At 42.5% G+C, this 14,798-nt stretch overlaps 1 protein-coding gene across 1 annotated transcript in view; it reads left to right on the forward strand.

Moving 5' to 3' along the window:
* Positions 1-14,798, forward strand: part of LOC141271464 (uncharacterized) — a 163,857-nt gene that overhangs the window by 77,844 nt on the left and 71,215 nt on the right. The window contains exons 16-21 of the mRNA XM_073681535.1: positions 4,852-5,074; positions 7,558-7,650; positions 7,780-7,959; positions 8,042-8,165; positions 8,249-8,346; positions 9,407-9,497. Of these exons, the coding sequence (XP_073537636.1) occupies positions 4,852-5,074; positions 7,558-7,650; positions 7,780-7,959; positions 8,042-8,165; positions 8,249-8,346; positions 9,407-9,497 (809 nt within the window). The remainder of the gene's footprint in view (positions 1-4,851; positions 5,075-7,557; positions 7,651-7,779; positions 7,960-8,041; positions 8,166-8,248; positions 8,347-9,406; positions 9,498-14,798) is intronic.

The following is a 14,798-nucleotide window of genomic DNA, read 5'->3' on the forward strand; positions in this document are numbered from 1 at the left end:
TGTGAATGGTGTGTGTGCTGCTTGGGTCTGATTTGTAAGCGGTGTGTGTGCTGCATGTGTCTGATATGTGTGGTGTGTGTGTGCTAGTTGTTTCTGATATGTGTGTGCTGCATGTGTCTGATATGTGCGGTGTGTGTGCTAGTTGTCTCTGATATGTGTGTGCTGCATGTGTCTGATATGTGCGGTATGTGTGTGCTAGCTGTCTCTGATATGTATGAGCTGCATGTGTCTGATATGTGCGGTGTGTGTGTGCTAGTTGTCTCTGATATGTGTGTGCTGCATGTGTCTGATGTGTGAACGGTGTGTATGTGTGCTGCATGACTCTCATATGTGAGCGGTGTGTGTGTGCTGCATGTGCCTGATATGTGAATGGTGTGTATGTGTGCTGCATGTCTGATATGTGAGCGGTGTATGGGCTGCATGGGTCTGATATGTGAGCGGTGTGTTTGTGTTGCATGTGTCTGATATGTGAGCGGTGTGTGTGTGCTAGTTGTCTCTGATATGTGTGTGCTGCATGTGTCTAATATGTGAACGATGTGTATGGGTGCTGCATGTCTCTGATATGTGAGCGGTGTATGGGCGGCATGGGTCTGATGTGTGTGTGTGGAGATGGAAGGGGGTAACACTACACAGAAAAGGAATAATGAGCATTTCTAAAAGTGAGTATATATGAAAATTTCATTATTTAGCCAACACATACAGTAAGTACCAATGCCATATTAGTACGACACAAAGTGGCTGAAATCTTTTCGCTGCCCCATAAAGTAGAGAAAGATGACTATGCAGCCCTCAGACTATAATAGGCTGATAAGATATACATGGAGAAGAACGAATAAATATATAATTAAAGAAGTTTTCCACTACTTTTACATTGATGCCCTATCCGTAGGATAGGGCATCAATGTATGATCGGCCGGGGTCTTGCAGGTGGCATCCCCGCTGATCAGCTGTTTTCGGTGCCGGCGGCGGATGACGTTGGACGTAAGTGCTTACCTGCGGGGCTCGGCAGTCCATCTGTAGTGGCGGCTGCGGGGTACTGAACATCCGCCTCCCATTCAGTTGAATGGGAGGCAGATATGCAGTACACCACGGCGGCAACTACAACTTGATGGCCGAGCCCCGTAGGTAAGGACTTCTGGCCGGTGGCAGCTGCTGGCACCGATAGCAGCTGATTGATGGGGGTGCCGCCTGCAAGACCCCGGCCGATCATACATTGATGCCCTATCCGTAGGGGCATCAATTTAAAAGTAGTGGACAACCCCTTTAACATTCTATATTTAATGTGCAGACACAGCTCCGCTCCATACACATTGTTGGGGCAGCACGTTGGCTCAGTGGTTAGCACTGTTGCTTTGCAGCACTGGGTCCTGGGTTCAAATCACACCAAGGACAACATCTGCAAGGAGTCGGTATGTTTGCGTGGGTTTCCTCCAGGTTGTTTGGTTTCCTCCCACACTCCAAATACATACTGATAGGGAATTTACATTGTGAGTCCCAATGGGGACAGTGCTGATATTGTCTGAATTGTAAAGCACTGCGGAATATGTTGGTGCTATATAAATAAAAAGATTATTATTCTTAAACACACATGGCTCTGCTCCATCCACACTATAAATCCCTCCTGACCCCACACCCATCACCTCATCCAGCACCATGACAACCAGCACAACAGAGTCCTGCAGACACTGAGGCCCCTGATCATGTGACCCCTGACTCCTCCCCTCCTGTGACCTCATTACAGGTCCTGTAACAGCCATATATGTGGTGGCGTCTCTGTAGGTGGAGGTATGTGGAGATTCCCCATTACTATTAACCCCCTCAGTGCTGCGGTCACATTCCAGGAGACAGAACGTGTTCCCGTCTGTGTCTCTATATCAGGATCTGTCTGTATTGGATTAGATTGGGTCACTTCCCTCCTGACGTCGCTCGCTGCTCTGTTACTGTACAGTGTCCATTATGGCCGTCACCTGCTCCATGTTGTCACTATCAGGAGATATTAATCCCTTAATGATCACTGATAAGCATTTTAAGGGCCTTATTCCTCAGCTTTTTCTCGGAGCTGAAGAATAAGTTAATAGCGCCCCACTGTAAGTGCAATTGGTTTGGAACCAATCGAAGTCTATTGACCCCTCAAATAGCACTGTTAATCGTGACAGTGGCATCTAAATGGTTAAAAGACCCCCTTTGACTGGATCGTTCCACCAAGATTATAATAGCGAGTGCCGATTGATGTCATCTGATGACCCCAGGGTATGGTGTCCTGTTAGACCCAGCTATTAGCAGAGTCTAACAGGCAAAGTCAATGAGGAACTGAGAGGTCTCAGGCACTGCAATACATGAGACCACTGATCAAAGTAAAAAATCTTCATGTCCCAGAGTGGGACTAAGTGAAAAAGTTAAAAAAAAAAAGTTAAACAAAATGTGTAAGTAAAAGTGCATACATCACAAAAAGCTGTTCACATTAAAAAATAAACCCCCAAAAAATGGTATTGCCGCATCTGTAATGGCCTGTACTATAAAACTATTATGCTATTTATACCATTCAGCAAACACCGTAAAAAAAAAGCCCAAAATGTTGCTTTTTCATCATACAGACTCAAAAAAATTAATAAAAAATGATAAAAGTCATATTTAAAAATAAATGGTACAAATAAAAAAAGCCAAACAGTCCTGCGAAAACCAAGTGTTAATATGGCTCATTCCGCAAAAAAAATTTAAAAAGTTACAGTTCTCAGAATATGGCGATGCAAAAGCAAATTAATTTTTAATAAATATTGTTTTTAGTCTGTAAGCAAAGCATTAAAAAACTATATAAATCTGGTATGGCTGTAATCATACCTAAGAATAAAGTCATGTAATCATTTATACCGCACGGTGAGCAGCGCAAAACTTAAAATATGAACAATTCTTGCACTGCTGTCTGTTTGTTCATTCCACCCCCAAAAATTGGAATAAGGCTTGGTTCGCATTTATCCTGTGTTCTCCGCTGAGCGCTTATGTCGGGTCTTCATGTAAATCCCAAAAATGTAATTCAGATGAAACCTCCGATGGAACCACACACACAAGAGGCAGATGGAGTCACTTTGGACTTCGTCTGGTCTCTGTTCCGGTGGTGTCATGTTATATTAGGTGTCTTTTTAGTGCACAAGTGGGGTTGACCACCATTCTGTGCACGCCTAAAAAGATGGATACCACCGGAACAGATGCCAAACGGAGTCCAAAGTAACTGGTATGGTGGGTGGTCCTGTCGGGTGGTTCATGGTCCTATCGGGGGTTTCGTCTGAACCACATTTTTGTGAGATTTACACGGAAACCCCAACGTAAGTACTCAGTGTAGAACAGAAAAACGTGTTCCCAGACTTATTCTGGAAGTGATCAAAAATGTTATGTACCCCAAAATGTTACCAATAAAACCTAATTTATCCCACACAAAGCCAGCCCATACTCAGGTCCGTCATCTGTCACTAGAAATATAGGGGTCCCTTGTACTGGTAGAACAAATACTATGGAAAAGCGACACGGCTCTCATCCTCTCAAATAAAATCCAGTGAAATCTGTGCTCCCAAATGCCCCCTCCTTCTAATCCACACTGTGCCTAAATCGCAGTAAGCGGCCACATTTTTGGCACCCAAAGCACAAGTTGGGCACAATGTATGGGGCCTCTACACTGTATGGGCACTAAACTGCCTGATTTGCAATTCTCCAGAAAAACATCCTGCCGTCTGTTACATAATAGTCACTGCAGCTGTAGATGAATTCATTGAGAAGTGAAATTTCTACAGTGAGGTCACTTTTGGGGTTTTTCTGCTGTTTTGGCACCTTAGGGGCTTCACAAATGTCTCCTGCAAACTTTTCTAGCTAAATCTGTGCTCCAAAAGCCAAATAACGCTCTGACATGTGGCCTTATAGTAGTTTCTGATGATATATGGGACATCACTTACCTCTTTTGTTCAGGAAATAAATAATAGAACTTCTGAAATTACATTTACAATGCATTGTAATAAATTTAAGATTAATTTTCTGGACACAAATGTTATCATTAACGAGAATGGCTCCCTTTCCACCGACTTATATGTCAAACCTACAGACAGAAATAGTTTACTGCATTACATTGCAGCCATCCGAAACATATCAAAAAGGCTTTAACTCATTCTTAAAGGGAATCTGTCACCCCCCTGGGGACTATCAGACCTCTAATATGAGCATAAAGGTGATAGAAATGTGAATCTATACTTACTTGTATGGCCCATATTAGAGGTTTGCTTGCTTTGAAATATGTTTTTATTAAATTAGTTTTGAAAATGTATTTCAAAGCAAGTAGACCTCTAACATGGGACATACAGATAAGTATAGATTCACATTTCTATCACCTGTATGCCCATATTAGAGGTCTGATAGGTCCCATGGGGGTGAGAGATTCCCTTTAATTATGCCGCATTGGGCAAATAGTAAGTGATGAGGCCATCCGTAATACAAGATTAGATGAAATGAGAATAACATTTAGGGAGAGAGGCTATCCTGATAATTTACTTCAATATCCATTACCTTCTGTCCGTTCCAGCCAAGAAAAAACATCTAGGATTGCTTTTGTGAATACTCATCACCCCTTTATGTACTTATTCCATCAAGCAATCCGAAAACATTGGTCCTTGTTATGTAATTCCTATTCTGGAATCTCTGAATTTTCGGTGCCTGCTTTGATTTGTCACAAAAGACCAATGTATCTTAGAAATTGGCTAGTTAGAGCAGATGTTGGCTCATGTACCAAAGTTGATCAGCAGACTATTTACCCTGCCTCCACCGCCCTCAGTGTTCCAATATCACTAAAGGTGAACATTTTACATATCCAAGATCAGGCAAGAGATTTCGGATTAATGGCTTTTATACGTGTGATTCTTCCTTTGTGGTCTACTTGATCAAGTTTCCATGCGGTCTCGGATATGTTGGGGAGACTACCCAACAAGTCCGAACCACATTTCTCAACATAAATCCACAATTAAGTGCAGGAAAATACCAGACGTTGCTCAATGCTGCTTCCAAGTATTGGAGTCTATACCAGTGCCCAGATGGGGAGGTAATCGAATTCTAAGGCTAAAAGAGAGGAAGGCCTTTTGGATTTTTAAGTTAAATATGTTGGAACCTAATGGACTCAACAGAGAGTATGAGGTTCTATATTAGTTGTCAGCTAGTTTTGGTTTCTCTATTTTATTATGTCTAATAAGCCTAATTCGGCACATGGCCATATGAGTCTAATAATAAGTATTAGATGTTGTTGTATCATAGTTCACAAAATGTAACTCATGTGTTCCACTTTCTTTTTTTGTTCACAGGCTCCTTAGAGCTCCAAAAAACATTTGTCCTTCTCTTTCCTTTCATTTTCCTCCTTATTTTCTCTTTTTTTCCTTTCTTCCCCTTCCCCCCCTTCTTTTTTTATATTTCTCCATTTCTCTCTCTCTCCATTTCAGTTCCGTTATTGTCTATTGCGGACTTTATTCTTATATTCCTATTATTCACTGTCTTCATAACTGACATATTTAGGTTCATCAACATAATTTTCTCTATTTAGCACTGTCTTTTAGTACCATTTTTTCATTGCGCATGCACACAAGTGGAACGCAATCTTACCCCTTGTTTTCAACCATTCCAGATGCGTCCCTTCCGGTCAACGGTGGAATGCAAACCAGGCCTCGTTTTCAGATTTCACGTCACTTCCGGTCACGGAGATATTACTCCGTGAGTTAATGCATCCTTTCCTCTCCAACGTCACCACATTCTCCTCCCCTCACAGGACGTATTTAATGAGGGACGCCAGTCTCTATACCACACACCAGCGTTCAACACACACCTGTTTTCTCTGACCCACCCTTTACTTTATGGACTCCGAAGACTAAACTATGTAAGTTTATTATGCACTTTTAGATTTCATTTATGAGTATTAAAACTGTCTCTCCTTCCTCCCTTCCCCTCCCCTCTCACCAACCTTTTTTTCCCATCCATGAACTTAGTGACGATACTCATATTCTTATAAGGAATGATACCTTTGGCTCTCTGGGCAGCAAGTGCTCCTAGATCTGTTATATTCATGATTTTTGTATATTACAGGAATATCCTCACTTAAATATGAACGCTGTCTCTACACATAAGGTTCTACATATGGCGACTTTACTTATGAGCTTTATGTATGTAAACTTCTATTATGCTCCCAAAGAAATTCTTATTGTTCAGTTCTTTATTGGTGACCGTCTTTTATTTAAACAATTTGTTTTCTTTGTATTTTTTTCATTGATATTTTTCCATTTAGCCGAAACTTTGGTTATAGCTTTTTCATGGTCGCTAATATTCCAATAAAAAATAGTTTTTGGCAAAGAAAACTTTTTTTTTGCATTATTGGTGCTGAAGGTTTTCTCATACACTAAGTTGGACTTTTCCTATCATATTGATATATGGGACATCACCACGTTTGGGAGAAACTGCTCAACAAGTTGTGGGGTCCAGTTTCACCTATTAACCCTTGTGTAACTGCCAAATTTGCAGCAAATAAAATAATTACATTTTTACCACTAAAATGTTATATTTCCACGTTCTAATGTTACAAAATTCTGAGAGGCACCTGTGAGTTCAAAATACTCACTACAACCTTAGGCGAATTTCATAAACAGCAAAGTTTCCAATATGGGTCACTTGTGGGGGTTTCTGCTGATCTGGCTCTTCAAGGGCTCAGCTAATGGCACCCACAATCTATTCAAATGAAATTTGCGTTCTAAAACCTAAGTAGCGCTCCTTCCCATCTTATCCCTGCCGTGTGTTCAAACAGTAGTGTACAACCACATTTCTGGGTACTACCACGTTCGGTAAACATTGATTAACAAATTATGGGGTCCATTTTCTCCAATTACCCCTTGTGTAAATGATAAATTTGGTACTAAAACAATATTTTAGTGGACAAAAATTAAATTTTTTGTTTTCCAATCTAAGTGTTATAAAGTTTTGTGAATCACGTGTAGGTTAAAAATTCTCAGTACACCCCTAAATGAATTCCTTGAGGGGTCTAGTTTCCAAAATTGAGTCACTTGTAGGGGGTTTCTGCTGTTTTGGCATGTCAGGGGATCTGCAAATACAACAAGGCATTCACAATAGTGAGTAGTCCTCTTTTCTTTCCGGGCCCCATTTTCTTCCATTGTCCATTGTGAAAATTACAAAATTGGGGCTTAAACAAATTTTATCCCAAAAAAATAAATTTTCGTTTTCACATACACATTTTAAAAGTTCTCTGAAGCAGCTATGGGTTCAACAAACTCAACACCCCTAGATGAATTCCTTGATGAGTCTACACAACTGACATGTGCCCACAACAGCCACGGGTGGGATCCCAATCCACCCGCGGCTGTTAACTAGTTAAATGCCTCTTTTAGTCTCTGGATGATCATGCAAAGCTGTTAACAACTCCGGAGAGTTCTTACATAAGATATTTATGATGTTACATCGTCATCTTCTCCCCATTCAGGTCCCTACAATATCGGATCCTCTCAGTGGAGATCTTCTATATAAGAGAATTTTCCTGACCAATCAAGGATGGATAGGGACAGGGACAAGATGGCGGAGAGGATATTACACCTCACCCTAGAGATCCTCTTCCGGCTTACTGGAGAGGTGAGAGATTCTGATGATGTCACATTACATCATTCTTATCTATGGGAATAACAGATGGACAGAACTGGAGAGGTGAGGACTCTGGAAATGTCTGTAGTGAGATTCATTAATGTGTCTCTCCATAACCAGGATTACACAGTAGTGAGGAAGACCTCTAGTGAGCGCTGTCAGGGCCCTGTGTCTGAGGGATGGGGAAGACCCCTGAGCCCAATCACAGGGCCTCCACCTCACCCCCTGATACATGAGGACATCAATGACCAGAAGATCCTAGAGCTCACCTACAAGATGATTGAGCTGCTGACTGGAGAGGTGACACTGCTGGGAATGCTGGGACATTATACAGTAACGATATGAAGGGATCGGGGGATGACGATATCATTGTATGTGTCAGGTTCCTATAAGGTGTCAGGATGTCGCTATCTATTTCTCTTTGGAGGAGTGGGAGTATTTAGAAGGACACAAAGATCTGTACAAGGACGTCATGATGGAGGATCCCCAGCCCGTCACATCACCAGGTAATAGACTGGACTAAATACACACGGCCTATAATTATCGGTATATAAAGAATGAATTCAGTCCCTGTATGTGTTTCCTCCAGTTCTATCCAGTGAGAGGAAAACACCAGAGAGATGTCCCCGTCCTCTTCTTCCACAGGACTGTAAACAAGAAGATCCCGATGTTCCTCAGGATCATCAGGTAGATGGAAAGAAGGTGTCATGAAATCTGTGAAGGTCTTGTGTTCAGTCTTGTTTTATCCACCAGTATTATACATTGAGTGGACAATTTTTTAGAGACACCTGACCTCTCCCAAATGGAGCTTCTCTGTATGGAAATTAGGCCCTGGTCTTGGAGTGCAGAATAAAATCAAGTTATTTGTTTTCTCACAATGAGGTTCGGTGTAAATCCACATGAGAATGGACAAATTGAGTGATCTGACTGGCTTTTAACAAGGCATGGTTCTCGGTTGTACATTAACTAGGCCCAATATTTTAGAAACTGCCAACTTTATGGGATTTTTTTTTTTTTTACTGTTACATGCAATGGTGTCAAGAGTTTACTGAGAATGTTCTGTTTATGGAAAACATCCAAAGAACATGGATCTGGTGAGAGTTGAAAAGGATGTTGAGACTTGTTCTGAGGAACAGAAGGTGCTCAGTCATGCAATGGCAGCTGAATACTACGCTGGTGTTCAACTAATGTGGCCAAATGCACTTGTTATTCCTCAGCACAGGTGGGATATAACTATAGTTGAACAAAAATGTTTGAGATCCCTATCAACCTGCAGCATTTTTTGGTTAAAGGGCTATTCCCATCTCCAAGATCCTGTCCCAATATGTAGTAGGTGTAATAATAATAATATTAGCAAATATCTCCAATTAGAAATGTAGTATAGTATTTTTGATTCGCTATATCTCTTTTCGTCATGTGCAGGAATTGCAGGACCTTAGGTATCCATTCTTACATCCACTGATAAAGTGACAGATAGTTAGTTAGCTGCTAGTGGTCGTAATCGTGGATACCTAAGGTCCTGCAATGCCTGCGCATGAGGAAAGAGACATAGCAAATCAAAAATACTATACTACATTTCTAATTGGAGATATTTGCTAATATTATTATTATTACACCTACTACATATTGGGATAGGATCTTCGAGATGGGAATACCGCTTTAAGTTAATTTAAGATCTTTTCTGTTCTTAGAAATCTATTCTTACAGCTTATCCATCTGTCTGTGACTTTTACAATATTTCTTTCAGGGTAAAGATCTGCCCCACATTAATACTACAGAGACATATGTGAGGGGTGATGAGTGGTGTAAAGAGGAGATTCCTGCAGATAACCAAACAGGTGAGTAGTGACCACTAAATGCCTAGAAGTCCCAGATCCTACTGTCAATGGATTGTAGAATAATGTGTTGAAATTTTTAGGTTTTGTTACACAGTCTTTTTATGTGTTTATTTCTTAACATATTGTCATTGGAAAGTTTCAATGGGTAAAATTTACGTTTCTCATAATAAAAATATGGGGCCAATCTCCATACATTCTGATGTATTGGTCACTGCCCCAGTAATTGTCTCAAGTGGTCATATTTTTTGGCCAGAAGTGGAAGCACAAAGACTGATGGGGCACCTGGGCAACATTGGAAGAGAAGCATCAGGGAACCGATAAGGTAAGTATGCCTAATTACATTATTGTACACTGGACCCTATTTTTCCAATACTTGAGATAAAATAGTTTACTCTGGTTCTTCTAATATCCAAAATCTATAGGACACTGAATTAAGACCACAAGAAGACTCTGAGATAATAGAAGGACATCTAGGGAAATGATTTAGGATTAATGACCTAAGATGGACACATGAAATAATTGAGAATCCACAAAGGGTTCTGGTGGACTATTTTCTGATTTTGTGAATAAGCTTAAAGTGAACCTGTCACCAGGTTTGGCCAATATGAGATATGGTCACTCACCACCTTTCAGGCCTGTTATACAGCATTCCGACCTGCAAGAAAAGAAAATAGAATTAGGCTTACCGTTAATTCGGTTTCTAATAACCCACCACGACAGCACCAAAGGAGGAGGATGTCACCCCACCCTAATAGGGACAGGAAACACAAAGAGGTTAAATAGCCCCTCCCTCATCCTCCCTCCAGTGTTTTTATAAAGGACCACACAAGTATGGATGCTTCAAATTATATTTATTCGAATTAAATGATTGGCTAACCAAGCCTGGGAGGGAATTACCAGTGCTGTCGTGGTGGGTTATTAGAAACCGAATTACTGGTAAGTCTAATTCTATTTTCTCCAATAACCCCTCACGACGGCACCAAAGGAGGAGTACCAAAGACTCATGTTTAGGGAGGGACAATGGCCTGAAGCACTTTCCGCCCAAAGGCCAAGTCTTTAATGGACATTAAATTAAGTTTGTAATGCTTGGTGAAGGTATGGACCGAGGACCATGTAGCTGCTCTACATATCTGCTCGAGGGAAGCGCTAGCCTTTTCTGCCCAGGAAACGGACATGGCTCTAGTAGAGTGTGCTTTCAGTTTCTCTGGTGGTGAGAGATCCTGGATCTGATATGATTCCACAGTTGCTTTCTTGATCCAAGTAGCGATGGTAACCTTTGAGACCTTCTTCCCTCTGTTCTGACCAGATGGCTGAATAAAGAGGTTCTGATCCTTCCTCCAGGCCTCTGTCTTTTGGAGGTAGTGAAGAACAAACCGCATTACGTCCAAAGTATGGAATTCTTCTTCCCTTTTATTTTTTGGGTTTTGACAGAAGGAAGGCAGAATTATCTCCTGAGATCGATGAAAGTCTGAGACTACCTTTGGCAAGAAAGATGGGTCCAGTTGTAGAATAATCCTATCATCCAGGATTCTCAGATATGGGTCATTCACCAAGAAGGTCTGGATTTCTCCCACTCTCCTGGCAGTGGTAATCGCTACTAGAAATGTTGTTTTCCAGGCTAATTTATCCAGCTCTATTGAGGCCAAAGGTTCAAACGGTGGTAGTGTCAGACTTTTAAGGACGATATTAAGATCCCAGGAGGGAACGTGGTTGATTATTCTGGATCGCAGACGAGTAGCTGCTGTCATGAACCTTTTTACCCATCGGTGTTCGCCTAGGCTCTTGTCAAAATAGATACTTAGCGCCGCGATCTGGACCTTGAGGGTGCTGGGTCTAAGGCCTTTTTCCAGCCCCTCTTGTAGAAAATCCAAGATCTGGGTCATGTCAGGATGCCGAAGATCTGGTACATTTGGTTTATACCATGTTAGGAAGGTCTTCCATATCTTGCTGTATATGGAGTTTGTGATTTGTTTCCTACTTTTTTGTAGGGTATGAATTACTCGGTCTGAGAGTCCTTTCGCCTTCAGGATTGTGAACTCAGAAGCCAGGCTGCTAGATGGAGGTTCACTGGATCTGGATGGAGTATTGGACCCTGATGGAGAAGGGTTTTGATTGCTGGCAAAATGAGAGGTCCTTCTATGCTTAAACTGTTCAGTGCACAGAACCAGCTCCTTTTGGGCCAAAGTGGGGCTATCAAAATTATTTTGATCTCTTCGGTCCTTACTTTCTGTAAGGTCCTGGGTAGCAATGGAATTGGGGGAAAAGCGTAAGCCAGATGGAAACGCCACGGGTGAGCGGATGCATCTATCCCCAGGCATACGTCGTCTGGATCTAGGGAGAAGTATTTTTCTGCCTTGGTGTTCTGGCGTCTTGCAAAGAGGTCCACCTCCGGACGACCCCATTGTCTGGTCAGCATGTGGAAAATGTCTGAGTCCAGCTCCCATTCCTCCCGGATGGATATTCCTTCTGCTCAGAAAATTGGCCTGGATATTGTCTGAGCCTTTTATGTGCAGACCTGATAAGGAACGAAGATGTCTTTCCGCCCAGAAGAATATTCTTGCTGAGATACTTTTTAGATTCTCGTATCTTGTACTCCCTTGATGGGACAGGTGAGCTACGGTGGTCATGTTGTCTGAATAGACTTTTACATGTTTGCCCGTAATGATTGGAGCCGACATTTTGAGTGCCTCCTCCACTGCCTTTAACTCGCGGAAGTTGGAGGATCTCCTGCTGGTCTCTTCTGTCCAGACCCCTTGGAAAGGGGTTTGAGCAATGACAGCTCTCCATCCCGTCTTGCTGGCGTTTACCGTGATTGTTATCAGAGGGAACGGAGACCATGGAACCCCTGTTCCTAGGTTTCTTGGGCTGAGCCACCATGACAGGGATGTTTTCGCGTAATGAGGGATCATGATCTTCCTGTTTAGGGAGTCTGGGGATCCGTCCCACTGTGCAAGAATATGGGTTTGCAATACCCTGGTGTGAGCCTGAGCCCAGGCTATGGATTGGATGCAGGCTGTCATGGAGCCGAGAGTTGACATGGCAAACCTTAGGGACACCCTGTTCAGGGTCTTCAGATTCGATATCTTGGATCTCAAAAGTATCTGTATGTCCTTTGGTAGGAAGGAGGTTTGTCTGGCGGAGTCTAGTAGAACACCCAGGAACGTTTTTTCTGTGGCAGGGACCAGGTCTGACTTTTGATGATTTATCAACCACCCTAGGGTGGTCAGGATTTGGATTGTTCTCTGCAGATCTTCCTGGAGTGCTTCCACCGAGGGACCTATTAGTAAGAAGTCGTTGAGGTAGGGAATTATGCAGATTTTTTCTTTTCTGATTGAAGCCACTACCTCTGACATAATTTTGGTAAATATTCTCGGTGCTGAGGATATCCCGAATGGCAATACGTTGAATTGAAAATGTAACGTCTGATCCTCTTGAACCACCGCAAACCTTAGAAATTTCCGGTATGTTGGATGTATAGGGACGTGATAGTATGCGTCCTGTAAGTCGATGGTTGCCATCACATATCCTTTTCCTATCAAGGGAACTGCTGATCTGATGGACTCCATTTTGAATCTTCTGTAGATGATGTATTGGTTTAGGGGTTTCAGATTTATTATTATTCTGTAGGTGCCGTTTGGTTTCCTTATCATAAACAGGCGTGAATAGTGGCCTGTGTGTCTTTCTGTTTTTGGGACCGGTGAAATAGCCCCCAAGAATAGTAGGTTTTTTAGGCCGGACATCAGTGCGGTCTTTAATCTCGGGGAGGTTAGACGAGTTATCCTTACTTTTCTTGGAGGATATGAGGAAAATTCGATCTTTACCCCTTCTTGAATTACTTTCAAGACCCATTGACTGGAGCAGATCTTTTGCCATTGGGGAAGGTATTTCATGATTTGTCCCCCCACTACTCTGGCGTCACCGCTTCTGTTGTCGCTGTCCTTTTGGGAAAAAAATATTCCTATCTTTCCCCCCTTTGGGGTAACTCCATCAACCGGACTTGCCTTTCCCCTTGTACTGGGGATTCTGTTCCCGAGGGGGGCGAAAGGGGGTCTTCTTGTAGTGTCTGGGTTCAGGCAGGGATTTCTTTTTATCAGCCGCCTTCTCCAGGAGGGCCTGGCCAAACATATATTCTCCCCTGAAGGGAATGGAACAAAGTTTTAATTTTAGAGGCCACGTCACCGTTCCACGATTTCAGCCATAGTGCTCGCCTTGTGGAGTTTGTCAGGACTGCGGCCCTGGCGGTTACCCTCACAGATTCCGCTGAAGCATCCGCCAAGAAGTCAGTGGCCTTCTGCAGTAAAGGTAGGGAAGCTTGTATCTCCTCTCTGGATGTGCCCATAGTCAGATGCTCCTCAAGCTGGTTGAGCCATCTTGACATGGACCGTGCAACACACGTGGAGACTACGTTTGTGTTCAGAAGGACTGCTGATGTTTCCCAGGATTTTTTGAGAAGGCTGTCCATCTTGCGGTCCAGAGGATCCTTTTAGTTGCGACGAGTCCTCGAATGGCAATACTGTCTTTTTAGTGACTCTTGCCACCTGAATATCAACCTTAGGTATCTCGGTCCAACATTTTGAAGTTTCTTCATCTACCGGAAACCTGTCTTTCAATTCTACTGGTGTATTCAGTCGCCTTTCAGGATTTTCCCATTCATCCAGGATTAGATCCTTAATGTTTTTATGTATCGGGAACACCATCTTTTTCTTTGAGCGGAGACCACCAAACATCTCTTCCTGGACTGATCTAGTGGGCTTCTCTTCTTCCACTTCCATTGTTCTTCTTACTGCTGAGAGGAGGTCTTCCATAAATTCCATTGAAAAATAATATTTCTTATCTTCCAGACCTTCCTCTGCTGGACTAAGTTCACCTTCCTCTATAAGGTCTTCTGGAAGGGATACTTCGTCCTGGGAGTCCGAGTCTCTTTTTTCTTCCAGGGAAATCTTCCTCTTTTTGGCCTTTGGAGGCGAATCAGAAGTGGATCGGGAAAAGGAGGCCAATGAAGACTGAACCTCCTGACGGACTATCCCTTTAATTTCGTCTATGAGGGACGGCTGCTCTTCCCTAATAATCTTCTCCGTGCATTTCTGGCATAAATATCTTTTGCTTGAAGAAGATAATTTTTTTGAACATACAGCACATTTCCGGCTAGATTTATTTCCTGGTGCAGGATCCTTGTCCCCCTAAAAAAGAGGGAGAAGGGTAATTAATGTATCAATTCTAACCTGCACCTAGGAAAGGACCCCCAGTCCTAGACTTACTGGGACTGGAATTGCGCTGGGCTGTGCAGACAAGAAGAAGGTA

The sequence above is a fragment of the Phyllobates terribilis genome, unplaced genomic scaffold (assembly GCF_046119375.1).
Source record: "Phyllobates terribilis strain yellow unplaced genomic scaffold, ASM4611937v1 Scaffold_5__5_contigs__length_657084704, whole genome shotgun sequence".
NCBI lineage: Eukaryota > Metazoa > Chordata > Amphibia > Anura > Dendrobatidae > Phyllobates > Phyllobates terribilis.